The 15,688-nt window shown below is 35.8% G+C and overlaps 1 protein-coding gene across 1 annotated transcript in view; it reads right to left on the bottom strand.

The window, feature by feature from the left end:
* Positions 1 to 15,688, bottom strand: part of kitlg (KIT ligand) — a 45,461-nt gene that overhangs the window by 11,945 nt on the left and 17,828 nt on the right. Inside the window, exons 2-3 of the mRNA XM_015372221.1 lie at positions 1,670 to 1,783; positions 78 to 134 (exon numbers count right to left, since the gene is read on the bottom strand). Of these exons, the coding sequence (XP_015227707.1) occupies positions 78 to 134; positions 1,670 to 1,783 (171 nt within the window). The remainder of the gene's footprint in view (positions 1 to 77; positions 135 to 1,669; positions 1,784 to 15,688) is intronic.

Raw genomic sequence — 15,688 nt, 5'->3', positions numbered from 1 at the left:
AATATATATATATATATATATATTTATTTTTTTTTTTTATATATGTGTGTGTGGGGGGATAAATATTGCTGACTTACCATTTCTTTGGGAATATACTGTAAAGAAATGTTGTAGTCTTTCGGAATATTGTGTCTCTGTTGAAAGAAAAAGACAAATAAGCCTATCAAGTACAGAAACCAGAAAAAATGTTTTTTATTCAAATTTAAGAAAATAGTATATAAAATGTAGATCAGATGTTTTTATACATAACTGTTTAAGTGGAATTAAATCAGACTAAACAAATCCTGTTTTTGGTGAGTTAGGATTACAGAACTTGGGCATCAGTAGATCTATTAAAAGGGGAAGGAACAACATAGTGTTCTAAATCAGAAACCAGGAGGTATAAGGACAGTCAGTGCTTTGAAGTGGTCAGCAGAGCAGCTGATAGACTTAACTCAATTTTACATGTCATGTTGGTAGGAATGGGGCAAAAATCCCAAAATCTTTAGAGAATTTTAAGAAAAGATATCCATAACATTTGAAGCAAGCAATGACGTTTTAATGCTACATTTTGGTCCTTTAGGCTACCCTCTTCTTCATGGGTAAACTGAGCAGCTTATCAAAATTGTACACAAACTTGGCAGATTCATTTTACATGAGATCCCTTCCTGATGCAACCCTGTTTTTAAAGGTGTCCCCTTAGTCAAAAATGCAGAATTAGTCTGCTAAACCAAAGACTATTCTAACAACAAACAAAAATAAAGTTGCCAATCTATCCAACCTAAAACAGGGTACGTTTAAGTCTAGTTTTACATAAATACAATATCCCTTGTAATGCGATGTATCTTATTTATTCATCTGAAATTCAGATTTTCAGTTTTTGTTTATATTTAATACTGCAAATTGAATGATTAAAAAAGGTAAACACCAAAAGGCTTTGCTGAGTAAGACTAACTGTGGTTGTAGGATTTTGTCTTTTTTTATTCCAAGCTACCATAGCTTTCCAGACTAAAATGGTTGAGGTATTTTGGTAGCTATTTTCTGACCAACTTTGAAAATACAAAACAAACCCCCCCGAAAAAAACAAACAAAAAAAAACGTCACTATGAATCGATAGTGGAAACTTTCAAAATATTTTAGATATTAATATGAAATCTTTGAAAGTAACCCCTACTTAATGTCATAATGTTATTTTTTTTTTTTTCTCCAAACGGAATATATAAAACTTTTATATAAAGGCCCATAAATGAAATACTTTGTTCAGTACTTTTAGTCTATCTTTATTAATAAAACAAACAATATTTCTTGGAGTTTTCAAAAATCCAAAATGTTCTCTACATCCTCATATATATAAATTAGGTTTGTTGATTATGTCACCTGTAATGCTTGTCTCTTTTTTATGAAAAATGTATGATTTAAAATTAAAACTTGAATGCCTTTATTCTTCCGTTATAACAAAGATAAACAGCATTTGGGCCATCTGGACCTTACCTGTGATTTAGTGAAGCACTGTGTGCTGTTACCAAAAAGTCAGATTTGAATTTTTTTTGTAAAACACTGCCATTTTGTGTGCATGACTACATCTTTTCCTTAAGATTAAAATCCACTGCAGGATGGTACATCCTAGCTCTTTATAAAACATAATTGTTGGTTAATCAAATAAGCTACGTGTGTGAGTTTCAAACCTTACCAAAACAGGGAGTTCTCTGTCAATGTCATCGGTCATTCTTTGAACATCAAGTGTAGCTGAATGTACCCCAAGTGTCATGAACAGCAGGAAATGGACACAGGTGTGTATCCAACTCTGTGAATTGAGAAAAAAAAAGAATTTACAGTCAGCTAAAGCATGTCCAGTGTCATTATCTACAGCTCTATCTTCTAGCTCGACCAGATCAGTAAACGTCACATGTCTAAATTTGACAGATCTCAAGGAACTCAAACCCTCTTTCATAGAATTGATCACTACAACAGTTTCTTCACAGGCTTGCCTAAAATATCCATCAGAAAGCTGCTGCTGATCCAAAATGCTACTGCCAGTGTTCTCACCAGAGCTAAGAAAGTAGAGCACACCAGCTCACTTCTGAAGTCTTTCTACTGGCTCCCTGTAGCTCAGAGAATAGACTTTAAATCATTCTGTAATCTATAAATCACTGTACAGCATCTCAATACATAACAGATTCGTTGTCAGTGTATCAACCTCCCAGACCACTCAGGTCTAATAGTTCAAGCCTACTCTGTACACCCAGAACTAGAACTAAACATAGAGAAGTAGCATTTAGTTCCTATGCTCTACTTGTCTGCAGAATACTTCTAGAAGACTGTAAATGTGCTGAAAGGCTGAGTTATTTTAACAATAAAAACCCATTCGTTTAGAGCTGCCTTTGATGATTAAACTGTTAACTGAGGTATCATTAGCTCAAGCTTATTTTGCAACTGTCTTATTTGTTCTACTACCTGTGTTAATCGTGATTGTATCTTCGTTTGCTTTTATTCTGCTTTTATTTTACTTCTATTTTATTGTTTAATTTATGTAAAGCACTTTGAATTGTCTTTGTAGTAAATTTTACTATATAAATAAAGTTCCCTTGCCTTCAGGCTGAATGTTCTAAAACTGAGTTCTCCTTTCCCAGTTTCAAAGATGTACCTTTAAATATGAGCACTTCGTGAAGCGGTTAGGGCAGCGATTCCTAAAACTGAGTAGACGTGGTAGAACTAATTGAATAAATTACCAATTTTGAGAGGGATTTTTTTGTGAATTGAAAACAAAGGGAATTTCTGTTGCACTGCAAAACAAACGCCTGCTCTTTAAAGGTGGTAGCAGGTCTGCATTTCCTCAGCGGAGGTGTAAAAATAAAGAACAAAAATCTAAGATCACGTGTAAAAAAGAATAAGAGGAAGAGACTTTATTGAAGAGGGAGTTAAACTAAGTTCTACCAGCCAATGATGACAGTGTACGACATATACGTCTGCTGATTGTGCCTAGTGCAAAAATATGGTTCAGGCTCAAAAGAAACTAAGTAAGCACCACCAGGAGGAATTCTAGGTATTTATAGCTTTATTTTAACATGAAAATAAGGTTTTTTTTTTTATCACTATGCCCCCTCTCTCCATTCTCTAAGGATTACTATACGCGCAGACTGCTGTTATTCATTGTGTTAATTCCCAAAATAAATGGCAAATGAAAGATTAAAAAGTAATCTCCATTAACATAATTTAAACCTTTAAGTTTTGTTTCTACCGCTAACATCAATAATTGACAAATGCGTATAGAAATAAGAACAGAAGCAAATAATTTTATTGCTGTTCTTGTCTATGCTCATATACCTATAAATCAGGGTTGGGTGTTCAAAGCTTTACAAACATGATTTCATCATGGGTGAAGGAATCGTAATCTGTGCATCATGAAAACAGAAAAGACATTTACAATCATCATTTTGTGTATATTTTGGGAGTACAGTCGTGTCATGTGTCATAAAATCAAAATAGCTGTTTTATCTTCAGCTTTTGACTGGTAGAGCCCCAACTTGGATTTTGTTTCCACTGAATCTACTTATAGTTAGTTGCTTTTTATATTGTAAGCAAAAGGCAATTTCCACTGAAAGCTTTAAATTTTTGCTCTGATTTATGATTAGCACATTTATCTTATTTTATTGGTAAAGGAAAACTTTCTCACTCTTCTCTTACCAAAAAATATTTCAGGCTCAAACCCTTGCTTTGTGTAACCAAAGTCAGAAAGGTTTTTTTCCCATTGTCTCAGGAAAAAACAAATGTAGGTCTTCGTAATCACTCCGTTTTACTATCCACTAGCTTCTTTTTTGGGATAAAACTAAATTAAGGACAAATCCAAGACAACCATTGAATTGTTTTGAGAAGGTCAAATAAACTAAAAACAACTAATTTAAACATAAGAAGCAGTTCTGTTGTTTTAGACAAGACCTGCCACTTTATTTGACCATTAGCTTGAAAGTAACCTAACTCACCTATAGGGAAAAGAAAAGGGTCTACAAAAAGCATCCCATGTAGTGCATAATAACCTCCATCCTAATGCTTTGGGGATACTTGCTGACGTGCAGATTCACAATGCATGGGAAAACAGTGCGACAAAAGACTGCTGATAGCAAGGATATATTTAAACCGTCTACTTAAGGGCTGTATTTTTAGAATGTGGGTTTGTCTGTAGGAAGGAAAGGCTTTGAATATGTTAAAGGGTCTTCCAGGAGTGACACATACTCTTCAGCAGGACCTGTTAATGTAAACAAGCTTTTAGCAATTAATTTCAAAGCTAACTTGCTAAAAGTGGCCATTCTATTGGCTGACACTTTTGTAATTGTGTAATAATCTGACAAGATTATGCAACAGAGATGCAGTTTAGTTCAACAACCTTGAACACCAACCTGCTCCTTGACAAATAAGGCTTCTAGAGGGAGTGGAATTAAGAGAGCATTGTTTGATTATCCCCAAAATCCGGCTTCACAAGGCAGAATAGTTTATATTGCTGCAGTTCATTTAAGTCAGATTGTTTGTACCATGCTCCCTCTTTAACATATAAAAGAATAAAACTACCTTTGAGCACAATAGCTTTAGATTATGTCAAACACTGCATTCCCAGACACCCAGCTCTTTCTATACGTTAGTCAAGCTCAATGAAAACAGGAAAAGAAGGAAACAATGCTCCACCAAAGGCAGGAAAGGCTACAGGAAAAGCATAATCTAAATGGCAGCTGGAATGCAATGGTACATTTACCTCAGCTTTAGTTTATTCATTCACATGAACAGTTGGAGATCTGTGGTTGTGTATTTATGAGGCATACTTTGTGTCCTGAGACTTTCACAAATTTTTTTTGATTTACTGTAGGAAAATCTGGTATCTGCTTGTACATCCTTCACAAGGAATTCTTAAAGGTACATAGTTGCTTTATTTGCCTTTTTTTTAATTAAAACAACAGTACCTCACTGTACTTGCATAAAAGATTTTGATGAAAAATGATGGTGTACTGCTGGCAAAGTATTTAGTTTAGTCATTTAAATATATTGTTTTCTCAATTAGTAAATATAAAGCCTGATTTTATCATAGTACAAAATTATATTTTTCATACAGGCATATATGTAACTTTCCACTCTGCATTTGTTAATGATTGTTTTGTGACCCAGAGACCTACATGACAAGCTGAGACATCCATTTAGAGGAACTGGATCAGGTGTTGGATTAGAAAACATCTACAACTCAAAAGGCCGTCTTTGCATTAAACTGTAGGATTCACATAAAAAAAAAATTATATATAAATTATATATAAATTATATATATAAACAGACACCTGTTTTATTCCTCTGAAGTCCAACAAGTCAACCAGGTTCAACAGGACTAATTATTCATCTTGACAGCACCCCTTAAACACCCCTTCATGTATTCATATGTCTCTCGGTGCTGGTGTCCACCACCAAGTTCAGCAACGCTGGCATGACTGGTATAGCAGGCCTTATGGCCAAAGTTACAGGTGGCCGCATAAACAACAGAGGTAGAAAACATGGGCCACTCTGACTCCATGTCTCCAGACTCTGGGAGAAGCTCCTCCAGAGGTGGGAGTTGAACACATTCCTGACAGAGGGCTCCAACAGACGTTTCCAGTAGACCCCCACTACTCGCTTGGGCCTGCCATGTCTGTCCAGCTTTCTCCTCTTCCAGCACATCCAGCTCACCACCAGGTAGCGGTCGGTGGAAAGCTCCACCCCTCTCTTCGCCAATGTGTCCAAGACATGTATTGGACTAATATATTCAAACTAATTTTTTTGTTTGATATCAAACCAATTTCCGATTTTAATATCAGATCAGGACATTGCTAATGATTACACTTAGACCTGTAAAACAAACAAAAGAACAGCAACAGCAACTAAATATGACCTGCCTGATAGCATGAAATAGGCTAAAGCCTCTTAAAAACCACAAAAAACAATTTAAGAAAAAAATAAACCAGCTGAGAAATAACAATACATGACTTTTAATGAAGGAAAGAATATTGGCACCTCGGTTAAGTCCTTCATCTACAAAAGGACAAAACCAGAAACAGTGTTGAGTCATACCAGGAGTGGTTTTAGTCATTTATGAGTTCATAAACATCTGAACATATAAACTATAGAAGCTCTTAATTGTATCATTTGTAGGGTTGTGGGATATGGACATAAAATCTTAATGACTTTTTTTTAAAGGTTTTTCTTAGGTAACTGTAGCAATTATAGCCCTGCAATCACTAACACTGGTGTTAAAAAATAAACAAATGTGATTTTTATCACTAAAGTTCCACCAGTAGCAGCATTTGTCCATTCCTCATGGAAAAAAAGAAACAGAGTAACAAAAATAAAGAGAACTTATACTTGTTTTTTTTGGAAATTTCAAACATCATCAACTGATGAAATATGATTCCTTATGTATATCGCTAACAGAGCACTCTCAATCTGCAGGTTTACTAGGGGTTCCTAGAATTTCTTAAAGTAGAATGGGAAGCAGATCTTTTAGTTATCAGACTCTTCTCCTGAGTACCCAAATACCAGTTCTGTCTACTTTTAAGGGTAGGCTTTCCTTTTTGATAAAGCTTATAGTTAAAGCGGCTCAGGTTATCTTGGGCTATCTCTATAGTTATGCTGCCATAGGCTTAGACTGCTGGAGGACATAGTGACCACTTTTCATCATTCTATCCCCATTCTCCCATTCTGCAGTATTTGCTTGTTCAGTTTCTAACATTTTGCTCTCTCTGCTTTTTCTCATCATAGTAGCATTATCTAGTCTATTCTTGTTTAGCTGTGACACCTTCCTGGAAAGAAATATCAGCTGTGCTGCTGCCATCAACGCCTTTGTTTATAGATGTTGGAGCTCGGTCTGTTTTTCAGTGTTTTCCTGTTTCTCTGACAGTGACTAACTGTATGCGCTCTCTTTTATCCTCTGACATGGGACAGGGCTGCCAGTGGAGCTGGTTGACAGTGATCTTTTGTGTCTCTGCTTCTTTCTGTATTTCTGCTTCTGTCTCCTTGAACCCCAGTCGGCCTCAGCAGATGGCCGCTAATACTGAGCCTGATTCTGCTGGTTTCTGTTAAAAGGAAGTTTTTTGTGAGGGATTGATTTTGAGTAATTTAGTCAATGCAATCATATGTTTTCCCTTAGATAGAAAACTTTGAATCAATCTGACTATGATCAGGTTGAATTGTCTCAGTAAATTGCTTTGAGATGACATGTGTTAAGAATTGGTGCTATATAATTAAACTGAATTAAATAAAATTTACTCAAATTTATCATTAATTATGATTAATCAAAAAAGTCTTATCATGATTAGAAATGTAGCACAGTAACGATACGATACCACCCTTACTGAGTTTTCAAAAAGGGACCTGGTAATCTTCAAAATTCAATTTCCATTCAGTTCAGTTTATTTATCTCACACACGTCATCTGTGCACACTTTACACAGAAAATTCAATCAGAGCATCCAGTCAATATTTAAAAGGTTTCTATCTAAGGAAATCCCGCTGATTGTATCCAGTCACTGACTGACTAGCTCCTCCCGCATGAGTATTTGACAACAGTAGATATTCAATGGTATTGTGTTCTTGACTTCACCGCAATCCCTCACATGCATGCATGTAGCATTAATGGAGATAAAAAAAACCTTCCCTTTAATAGGAAGAAACCTCCAGCAGAACCTGGCTCAGTTTGAGCAATTTTCTGATTACCGGTAAGCTGACAGTGGGACCAAAAAACTACCCTGTAAACCCATGTAATATTTGCCTAACAACCTCTTGATTATCTTTAGCTGAAAAGGAAACATTCTGTAGACAAGCAAAACAGAAGATGACGCATTTGTAAGGTTTGGATTGCTTTTTCATCAGGCATAAAACCAATAGAATTTTGGAAAATATGCAATCATGATAGTGAATTCTGGTGCCAGTGTCCTGATCTGGGCTTATTTTCTGCTTCTGGAACCATATTATTTGTTTAATTAATAAAAAAAAAAAAAAAAATTGATAGCCGCTTCCTACTAAGAAAGTCGATTGCCTGCCTGTCAAGCTTAGGAACACATTGCTAATCCACCTCTGAAAGGCAAAAAAAACAAAACAAAACAAAGGTTTTGGCAGGCTTGATCAAAGTCCGGAATTAATCTGTTTAAGCTTGTGCGACAAGACCTTAAATGAACCCCTAATGTTAAAAATTTACAAAAGTGTGTTGATTTTAAAAGCAATTCAACAACGTGATAAGGATATTTTAATTTCTTCTTTTTATACAGATCTGAGGGCAGGGGAATACAAATGGACCAAATCATAAAAACTTTTTAGACAAGAAACAGCAGCTATTCTACATGTAGAAATTGGACAGAAGTGTTGACAAGAAGTTAAAAGTCGTGTGGCTTAACCTTTTAGCTACTGCTCACAGCTAAGAGGTCTGCACTTTATACCACATTCTTGCTGTTATTTAGTTAACCAAAACAGAACTTTTATGTTTTTCTTCATCACTTCACACACTAGCACTACAGGAGTTGCAACTCAGCATATGGATGCAGCATTATGTTTATATAGTTGTCCTGAACAACCACAGCGCTTTATATCATTGTATATCATTTAGCTATTCATAAAGTGTAAAGTCACAGGCAGGCACAGGACTTGAGCAGATCTGTTACCACCGTTGCTCCCAATGAATTATTTTCACCCTTTCAAAGGAAAAAGGAAAGTCTGCCCTGACATTAACAAAACAGCAGTTGTGTCAGACAAAAATTTGGCAAATTTGAGCTGAGATGGGCCAAGTAGAGCTAAAAGAAGTGTCAATGTGAGCTGTCAGCAAAGAATCCATGTTATTAATCTTTTAAATCCCTGTGGCTTTTTCTTCAAGTGTGCTAATAAATCCAAAATTAAATCCTCTATTTTTGCAGCAGGATCTGACATGAAAAGTGAGTAATGACAGTTCTATCAGGTGCCATTGCTTAAGAATGGATGAGACACATGAATGAAGCAGGCGGAAAAGTTATAATAAATGCGCTAAGTTCTGACTACAAGCCAAACTTCAACGGTCCTCTTATCAGGTGCCGATAATTGTTTATTTTTTTCCTTTGAGACTGATTTGTCCTCAGGGATAATAGAAAAATTATTTCCGTCACAGAGTTGTTGACAGATTCTTCCCTGGATCAAATACTTCTTAAATATATTTTACAACCACAAACGTCTCATGTGCTTGGATATGCCTGGTAGTGTTTCAATAATTAGGCCTACCAAAAGAGATGTCGCAATCTGACTTTTTACTGGTAGGAAAAGGGCTATTTCTGAATAAGGCTTTGTTGACCATCAAAGTCAACGTAGTAAAAAGGCAGCAAGTTTTTCAGCAGCCTGTTACTCTTAACTTAATTTTGATATTATGACATTACATTTTTTTATTTTCTCCAAATAAAACTCTAAGTTTTTCTGACGTCATTCAGGAGAGCTTTGAGATTCTTCTACATAATTAGATTCCTCATCTAAAATATGTGTAAGAGATATTTTTGACCTGTCCCATATGTGATGTCTTTAAATTTGAGGCCTCATACAGCCAAAACAACGCCACTGAGAGTCGAAACACTTGGCAGAAAGACGTACATTACAACAGAGCCACATTGAATAGTTCTACCTTTAAAATGTTGCCAAGTCGAAAAGGTGCTCATGCTTTATTGCATGCAATCATTTACAAGGAGTTAAACTTGTACCTACTTCCTTTCAGTAAAATTCAAACCCTTTAGCTCAACAAAATATTCTAGATTATCTGAAAAAGTAGACACAGCACAAAACTGTTTTAATTGCTTCATACTCGAAAACAGGGCATTATTTGAAAAAAAATACATAAAAGGCAACCAAACCTGACTTTTACTGATAGGACTCAGTTTTTATTTAATTCGCTGACTTCTAGCCTGCAGAGTGGATCAAGGGTGCTCCACGTGTGTTTTGTGGAACTGGAGAAGGCATTCAACCGTGTGACCTGTAGTTCCCTGTGGTCGCTGCTCCATGGCCAAGGAGTCAGGGGCTCTTTATTAGGAGCCATCTGGAGCAGCAGAGCAGGAGTTTTGCACACATTACTGGTATTAAGTCAGACTTGTTCCCAGTGCATGTTTTCAGATGTCCCATGCCTCTCTCACCGCTCGTCTTCATAACCTTCATGAACAAAGTATCTTGGGATCATGTTTATGAGTGAGGGGAGAGTAGAGCAGAAGGTCGATAGACGGATTGGCGCCTCTGCTGCTATAATGCGGACGCTGCAGCAGTCTGATGTGGTGAAGACAGAGTTAAACAAAAAAGGCAAAGCTCTTGATTTACCGGTTGGTCTGCCTGGTCATGAAATTTGGATCATGAACGAAAGTGAAAATGAGATCCTGGATACAAGTTGTTGAAATGAGCTTTCTCCAGGGGCTGGTCACTCCCTCATCTTGGAGGAGCTCAGAGTAGAGCCACCTCTCCACTACAACGGGAGGAGTGAGCTAAGGTGAGTTGGACATCTTTTTCTGATCTCCCCTGGACGCCTCCCTTGGGTGTTCCAGGCACGCTATGTCTGGGAGCGCCTTCCCCATGCAGAGCTGGAAATGGTGTCTGGGCTTAGGGAAATCTGGGAACTTCTCTGCTATAGCTCCTGCCCCCGGACGAAGCGATGAAGAGTATGAGTCTTTCTGAAATGTTACCTTGTTTATTCCGGTTGACACTATTTATAATGCATATTAAAGTTAATGGTGCAGACAGCAAAAACAGTAATACATTCCCCTCTCCAGTGCAGATGCAAAGCAGATTACCGCAACTAGATACATTATATGTTCACTATCTGGGGTATCTTTTGCAGAACGAAGGAAAAAAAAAAAAAACACTGAAAAATTGAAACATCTTAACAATCAAAGATAAATTTACATGCTGTGCTCCCATATCAAATCCTCGTACGAACTTCATGTAGCCATATTAATAACTTCCCCAACAATAACCAAGGCAACACAGAGGTCGTTATAATCTAAAAGCAGACACCATGACAGCAATCCATTTCCCCCACAGTGTCCAGCAGGGGACTTTATAACAAAGCTAATTAAAAATGACTTACTTATATGGGCCTACTGTAATATGCCATATATGTTAACCCTCCTCAAGTCTACCCTGAACTTAGTCTTTATCACTGCACAACAAAGAATATTACCTTTCTGCATTTATGCTGATTTTTTTTACAAACAAATCAAAGATGATTTTTAAAAGCAATATACCTCATTTCTCATTTTTGCCAGGAATAAAAATGACACAGAAAGCCCATATGCTTATCTTCAGGTAACACAGAGTACATATCAGATTAAATAATAATACTTCAGCGATAGTATCTAGGTGATTACTGTATTGTATGTCTCGTACCATGTCTGTTGGTTTTGCTGTTCTTTTTACATCTCTTTGCAGGTGATGAAGCAGACTGAAAATGTTTTATCATTATCTCCTTACTATCTCCTCTTTCTTTAATCTTCTCTCCCTGCATAATTGTAATAATGCAATTTATATGCATTAAACAAACAGAACACTATGGCGATAGCCCTTCTGCTCCACTTGTGAAAGTAAAATCTGTTGGGCTCTCTTTGGCATCAAGACAATTATTCTAATTGCCACATTGCCAGACAGGACACTGTAAAAAAAAATTATATCACAAAGCTTTGGTTCAATGTAAGTCATAATATGAATCTAGTCAATACAATTAAGATTAGACCTTTATCAAGGAGCAGATAGTGCTTCATAAGATAAAAATGTGAAGAGTAAATTAAAGAACTAGCAACATGATAACCTTTAATCCATGGTTCATAATGATAAATGCACAAAATAAACAAAAAAGGATTTTAGCAGGCATCTTTCTCAAACTATTTTTGCCAGGAGCTAACATATTTTAACATTTTTGATTGAACTAATAACAAAACTTATATTGCTTACACAAGTTCAACCCATTGCAAGTATTCATAACATCTCTATGTTTCTGGAGGAGTTAACATAAGGCTTTCAAACTGTGGATATTTTTAGCTTCAGAGCTTGAAGCTACAGCAGCAGCATCATTTGGGCCTTTTGATGCCAGTGATACTGAAATCGGATTCAGCTTTACCTTAACCAGCAGCTTTATAGAAAAAAATGAATATACCGGTAGTACATTCTAATAATGTTCCAACTTATCGAAAACTTCAAAACAACATAGAAAATGAATAAAACAATCATTGATCAATGGGAGTGATCCAAACCCTAATTTTAACCCTTTTGTAAATATTTGACATACACAGAGAAAAGGGGTTCTATGTTAGGAACAGAACAATGCTTATGATGTTATCAAAACGAGGGTTGTATGTATGTATTTGAGTATTTAAAACCTTAGCCAATAAATAATAATAAAGAAAGAAAATCTACAAAAACATAAAAAGTGTTCCCAACATTTCTTTTCAGTAAACCATTCCAGTTGCTTGTTGTGTGATCATATCATCCTAAAAAGAAATATTTAAACTATTGAAAGCCCCTCCATCAGCTGACATTAATGCCCATAATAATCATAAGTAGACCTCTGACCATTACGGTATCTAATCTGTAGGGAATTGCAGTTTTTGCATAGAAAGCCACAATAAGTTTAAAGATAAAACTAATATCTGTTAGATATATGAATAAAGAGCTGTTCAAAGGGCAACTTTGCTTACCATGGGCCCCAGCCAAGTAGTGGATGGTGCTTAGGCATTCATGACAACCATTATGTGCCTAGTTCAACATTAAAAAGAATATATGCATTTTCAATTACAAACTGCACTAAAAATAAAAACAAGCCGTAAGCTTCCTTCTGAGTGGTGTTACATAAAACTGCAAAGCATAAACTTCTTTAATTGATCATAAAACATTTTTTTTACTGAAATAAAACAAAATCCTTAAGGTTCCTTCAAATTTCAGACATTTAAGACATTACGGTGTTTGGGGAAAAAATCTCCTTATGTTTTAAGAAACTGAAAAACAAGGAACACTAGTACTGTATGTTGCTGAAGCTTAAATATCTATAACATAAACATGAGAAATCATGAAAGGATTAGCTGATATCTTAATAGTTTAAGTTTTTATAGTTTGCAGGTTTATTCTGTTTGATGAAGTTTTAAAAACACTGTTTCTACCTCTAAACCAAAAGCAGAGGTCCAACTTAAAAACCTACTCTAAGCTAGATGCCAAAAAAGCAAAGAAAACTTTCAAATAACTTTTACATGTGTTTTGACAATTACGCATCATTGAAATGTTGTATGTCATTGAGTACGGTACCTTAGTCCTAGTGAGCGAGCCTCAGGCCTTAACATTTTAGGTCAAAGAAATAGAAGAAAGTGAAAGAAAGAAAAGTCAAACATTTTGCCTTAAAATGTCATTCTAGATTTTTAAAGATTGTGTTGTACGGCACAATATTGGTACCAAGATATCAACCCTTTGATGTTTTTTTTTTATGTAATCTTACTGTGTAAAGAGCACACTGGAAAAAAAAACTGGTCTGGAATGTTTCTTGCCCTAACAAGGAAGGAGACGAGAGAAAATCCTTATTAATTTATAACCATGTAAAACAAACAGTGTTTCTTTCTAAAAGCTTCAAAAATACTCATGCACAGCAAGCCTTCAATTAAAAAAAAACCTTGGATTTCCAATCCCCAAATACGAAGTTACTCATCAAAAAACACACCTAATCACAAACAAAAACATTTTTACTGGTCCCTAATTCTCTGGGAAGTTGTAAAATTGAAGAAAATTTAAGTACTGTTTTCCTCAGATTAGTTAATTTCCAACCAGACATACCGCTCTATGGGAACTCTCATCCATCATTGTGAGATAAATAACAGTTTCAGAGGTGGCAACAATAAGCCTGTGCTCTCTGATGCAGAGGATGATGGCCCTTGTCGTGTTTTCCCCCACTAGTAAGAAGTTGAGGTGCCATTAGCTGAACAATGCTCTCCAGCCTGCCAGGCTCATGGCCCTCTCCTTTGCATAATCTCATCAATGTGAAGCCTCTCGCATGACATTAGTCTACCACTTTGTCAAAGAGAGGGATATTTCATCTTAATCTGCCCACGTTGTTGAGAGACCTCACTTTCTATGTTTCATAATAGGGATTATCACATATGTTAAAAGCAGTGCAGAGAGACATACAAGGCTGCTGTTGTCCAGATGGTCCAGAGCTGTTTCTGGCTATGTCAGTGAACAGGATTTAGAGTATAAGTGATGCTTTTCTTCTATCTTGACTATCTTTTCAAGCTATCATACTTCACAAAAGCTAAATGACACCATGGAATGATTCTGATATATACAAAGTAAATGTCAGGTATTTTAAATAATAGATAAAGTATAAAAAAAATCCCTGGCATTAGGCTAATATAACTAATGACACGAAGTGTTCAGGACCAAAGTAAAGAAAAGTAGAGACAGGAAAAGAAAAAAAAAAAAACTCAAGCTTAGTTTTTATTAAAATTAAGTTAGCAGCCATGGGAATTCACTTTGGTCCTAATGCTGTTTGCATAGGTGCACTTATAGCAATCCTGTTAACACAATCACCAGCTAGAGCCCTTAGCCCTTCGTTGTTTAAGAGGCAACCAAAAAGGTAACTTCACATACATCGCAGATTGGTGAACAAATCATCTTCAGAGGTAGAGACTATCTATGGTTTATCTATGAATTAACCTTTTTTTTCATCACTTCTAACTTAGGTGTATTTTTAATGTATTTAAATGCATCAAGCCTATAAACTCCCACCATTTTGTAAAATAGCTTATTTATTTTACTTATTTTATTGTCTTATTGAACTTTATTTTAATTTGCTGTGTTGTATTACAATCTTATTTTTCTCTCTTCTGTAAATGGTTACACTGCAAGAAAAGCATTTTCTGCAAGGGATTAATAAAATAATTCTGATTGTGACTCCTGTAGATTCTCTCCTAGTTGTGTGCGGACCTGTTTATGTGCGCTCACGCAATTTTTTGTCACCATAGGGTGGAACCAACAAAGGAAAGTAAACTGCCTGTCATTTATTACTTTTTAGGAAATCATGCCTCTTGAGACGGTACTGTTTGTTTCCTATCCTATGGTTATTGTTTCTGGTTTTTGATGCAAAGCATTCCTACTGACTTAAAGGTAACAAATAGAAGCATTTTTAAGTCTAATAAAAGCTGCATAAAGTGGTTGTGATTGGGGGTCAAAGTAGAATTTTACGAGCCCTCCCTGCAAGGCCTCTACTCCCTCCTAAGGGGTCGCAACCCCTAGTGTACACCTTTCCCAAATTTAACCTTTAAACACTCTGAGTTGTTCATCAAACATTTAATTTTTTGCATACATGAGGCCTCCGGTGATCAAATTGTAAATGCTACTGTGTGTGAATGCATTTCAATGCTAATCCATAGAAAGGAAAGAAAAAAGAAAAGAAAAGATCAATGCATTGTCTACCATATCACTATATGGGGAAATATCTAATAACTAATCAGTCTTAATCTTACTAAAACTTATAAAAATTCAGGACCAGATACTCCAAATAGGGATGCATGCATACTAAGCATTAAGTGTCTCCACACTAAGAATTAAAAACTACCTAAAAACATTGGGGGCAGCTGACTTTCCCAACAAAAATTAATTTGTTGTAAAGCAGAGGGTCAGCAAATTATGTAATATAACTGCTGTGGAATAAATAGAGGGCATTAAAGGTCCTCTAAAATATA

Source organism: Cyprinodon variegatus, unplaced genomic scaffold (assembly GCF_000732505.1).
Source record: "Cyprinodon variegatus isolate N-32 unplaced genomic scaffold, C_variegatus-1.0 Scaffold70, whole genome shotgun sequence".
NCBI classification, from domain to species: Eukaryota; Metazoa; Chordata; class Actinopteri; order Cyprinodontiformes; family Cyprinodontidae; genus Cyprinodon; species Cyprinodon variegatus.
The sequence above is the reverse complement of the archived record's forward strand: the minus strand, read 5'-3'. Positions and strand labels throughout refer to the sequence as shown.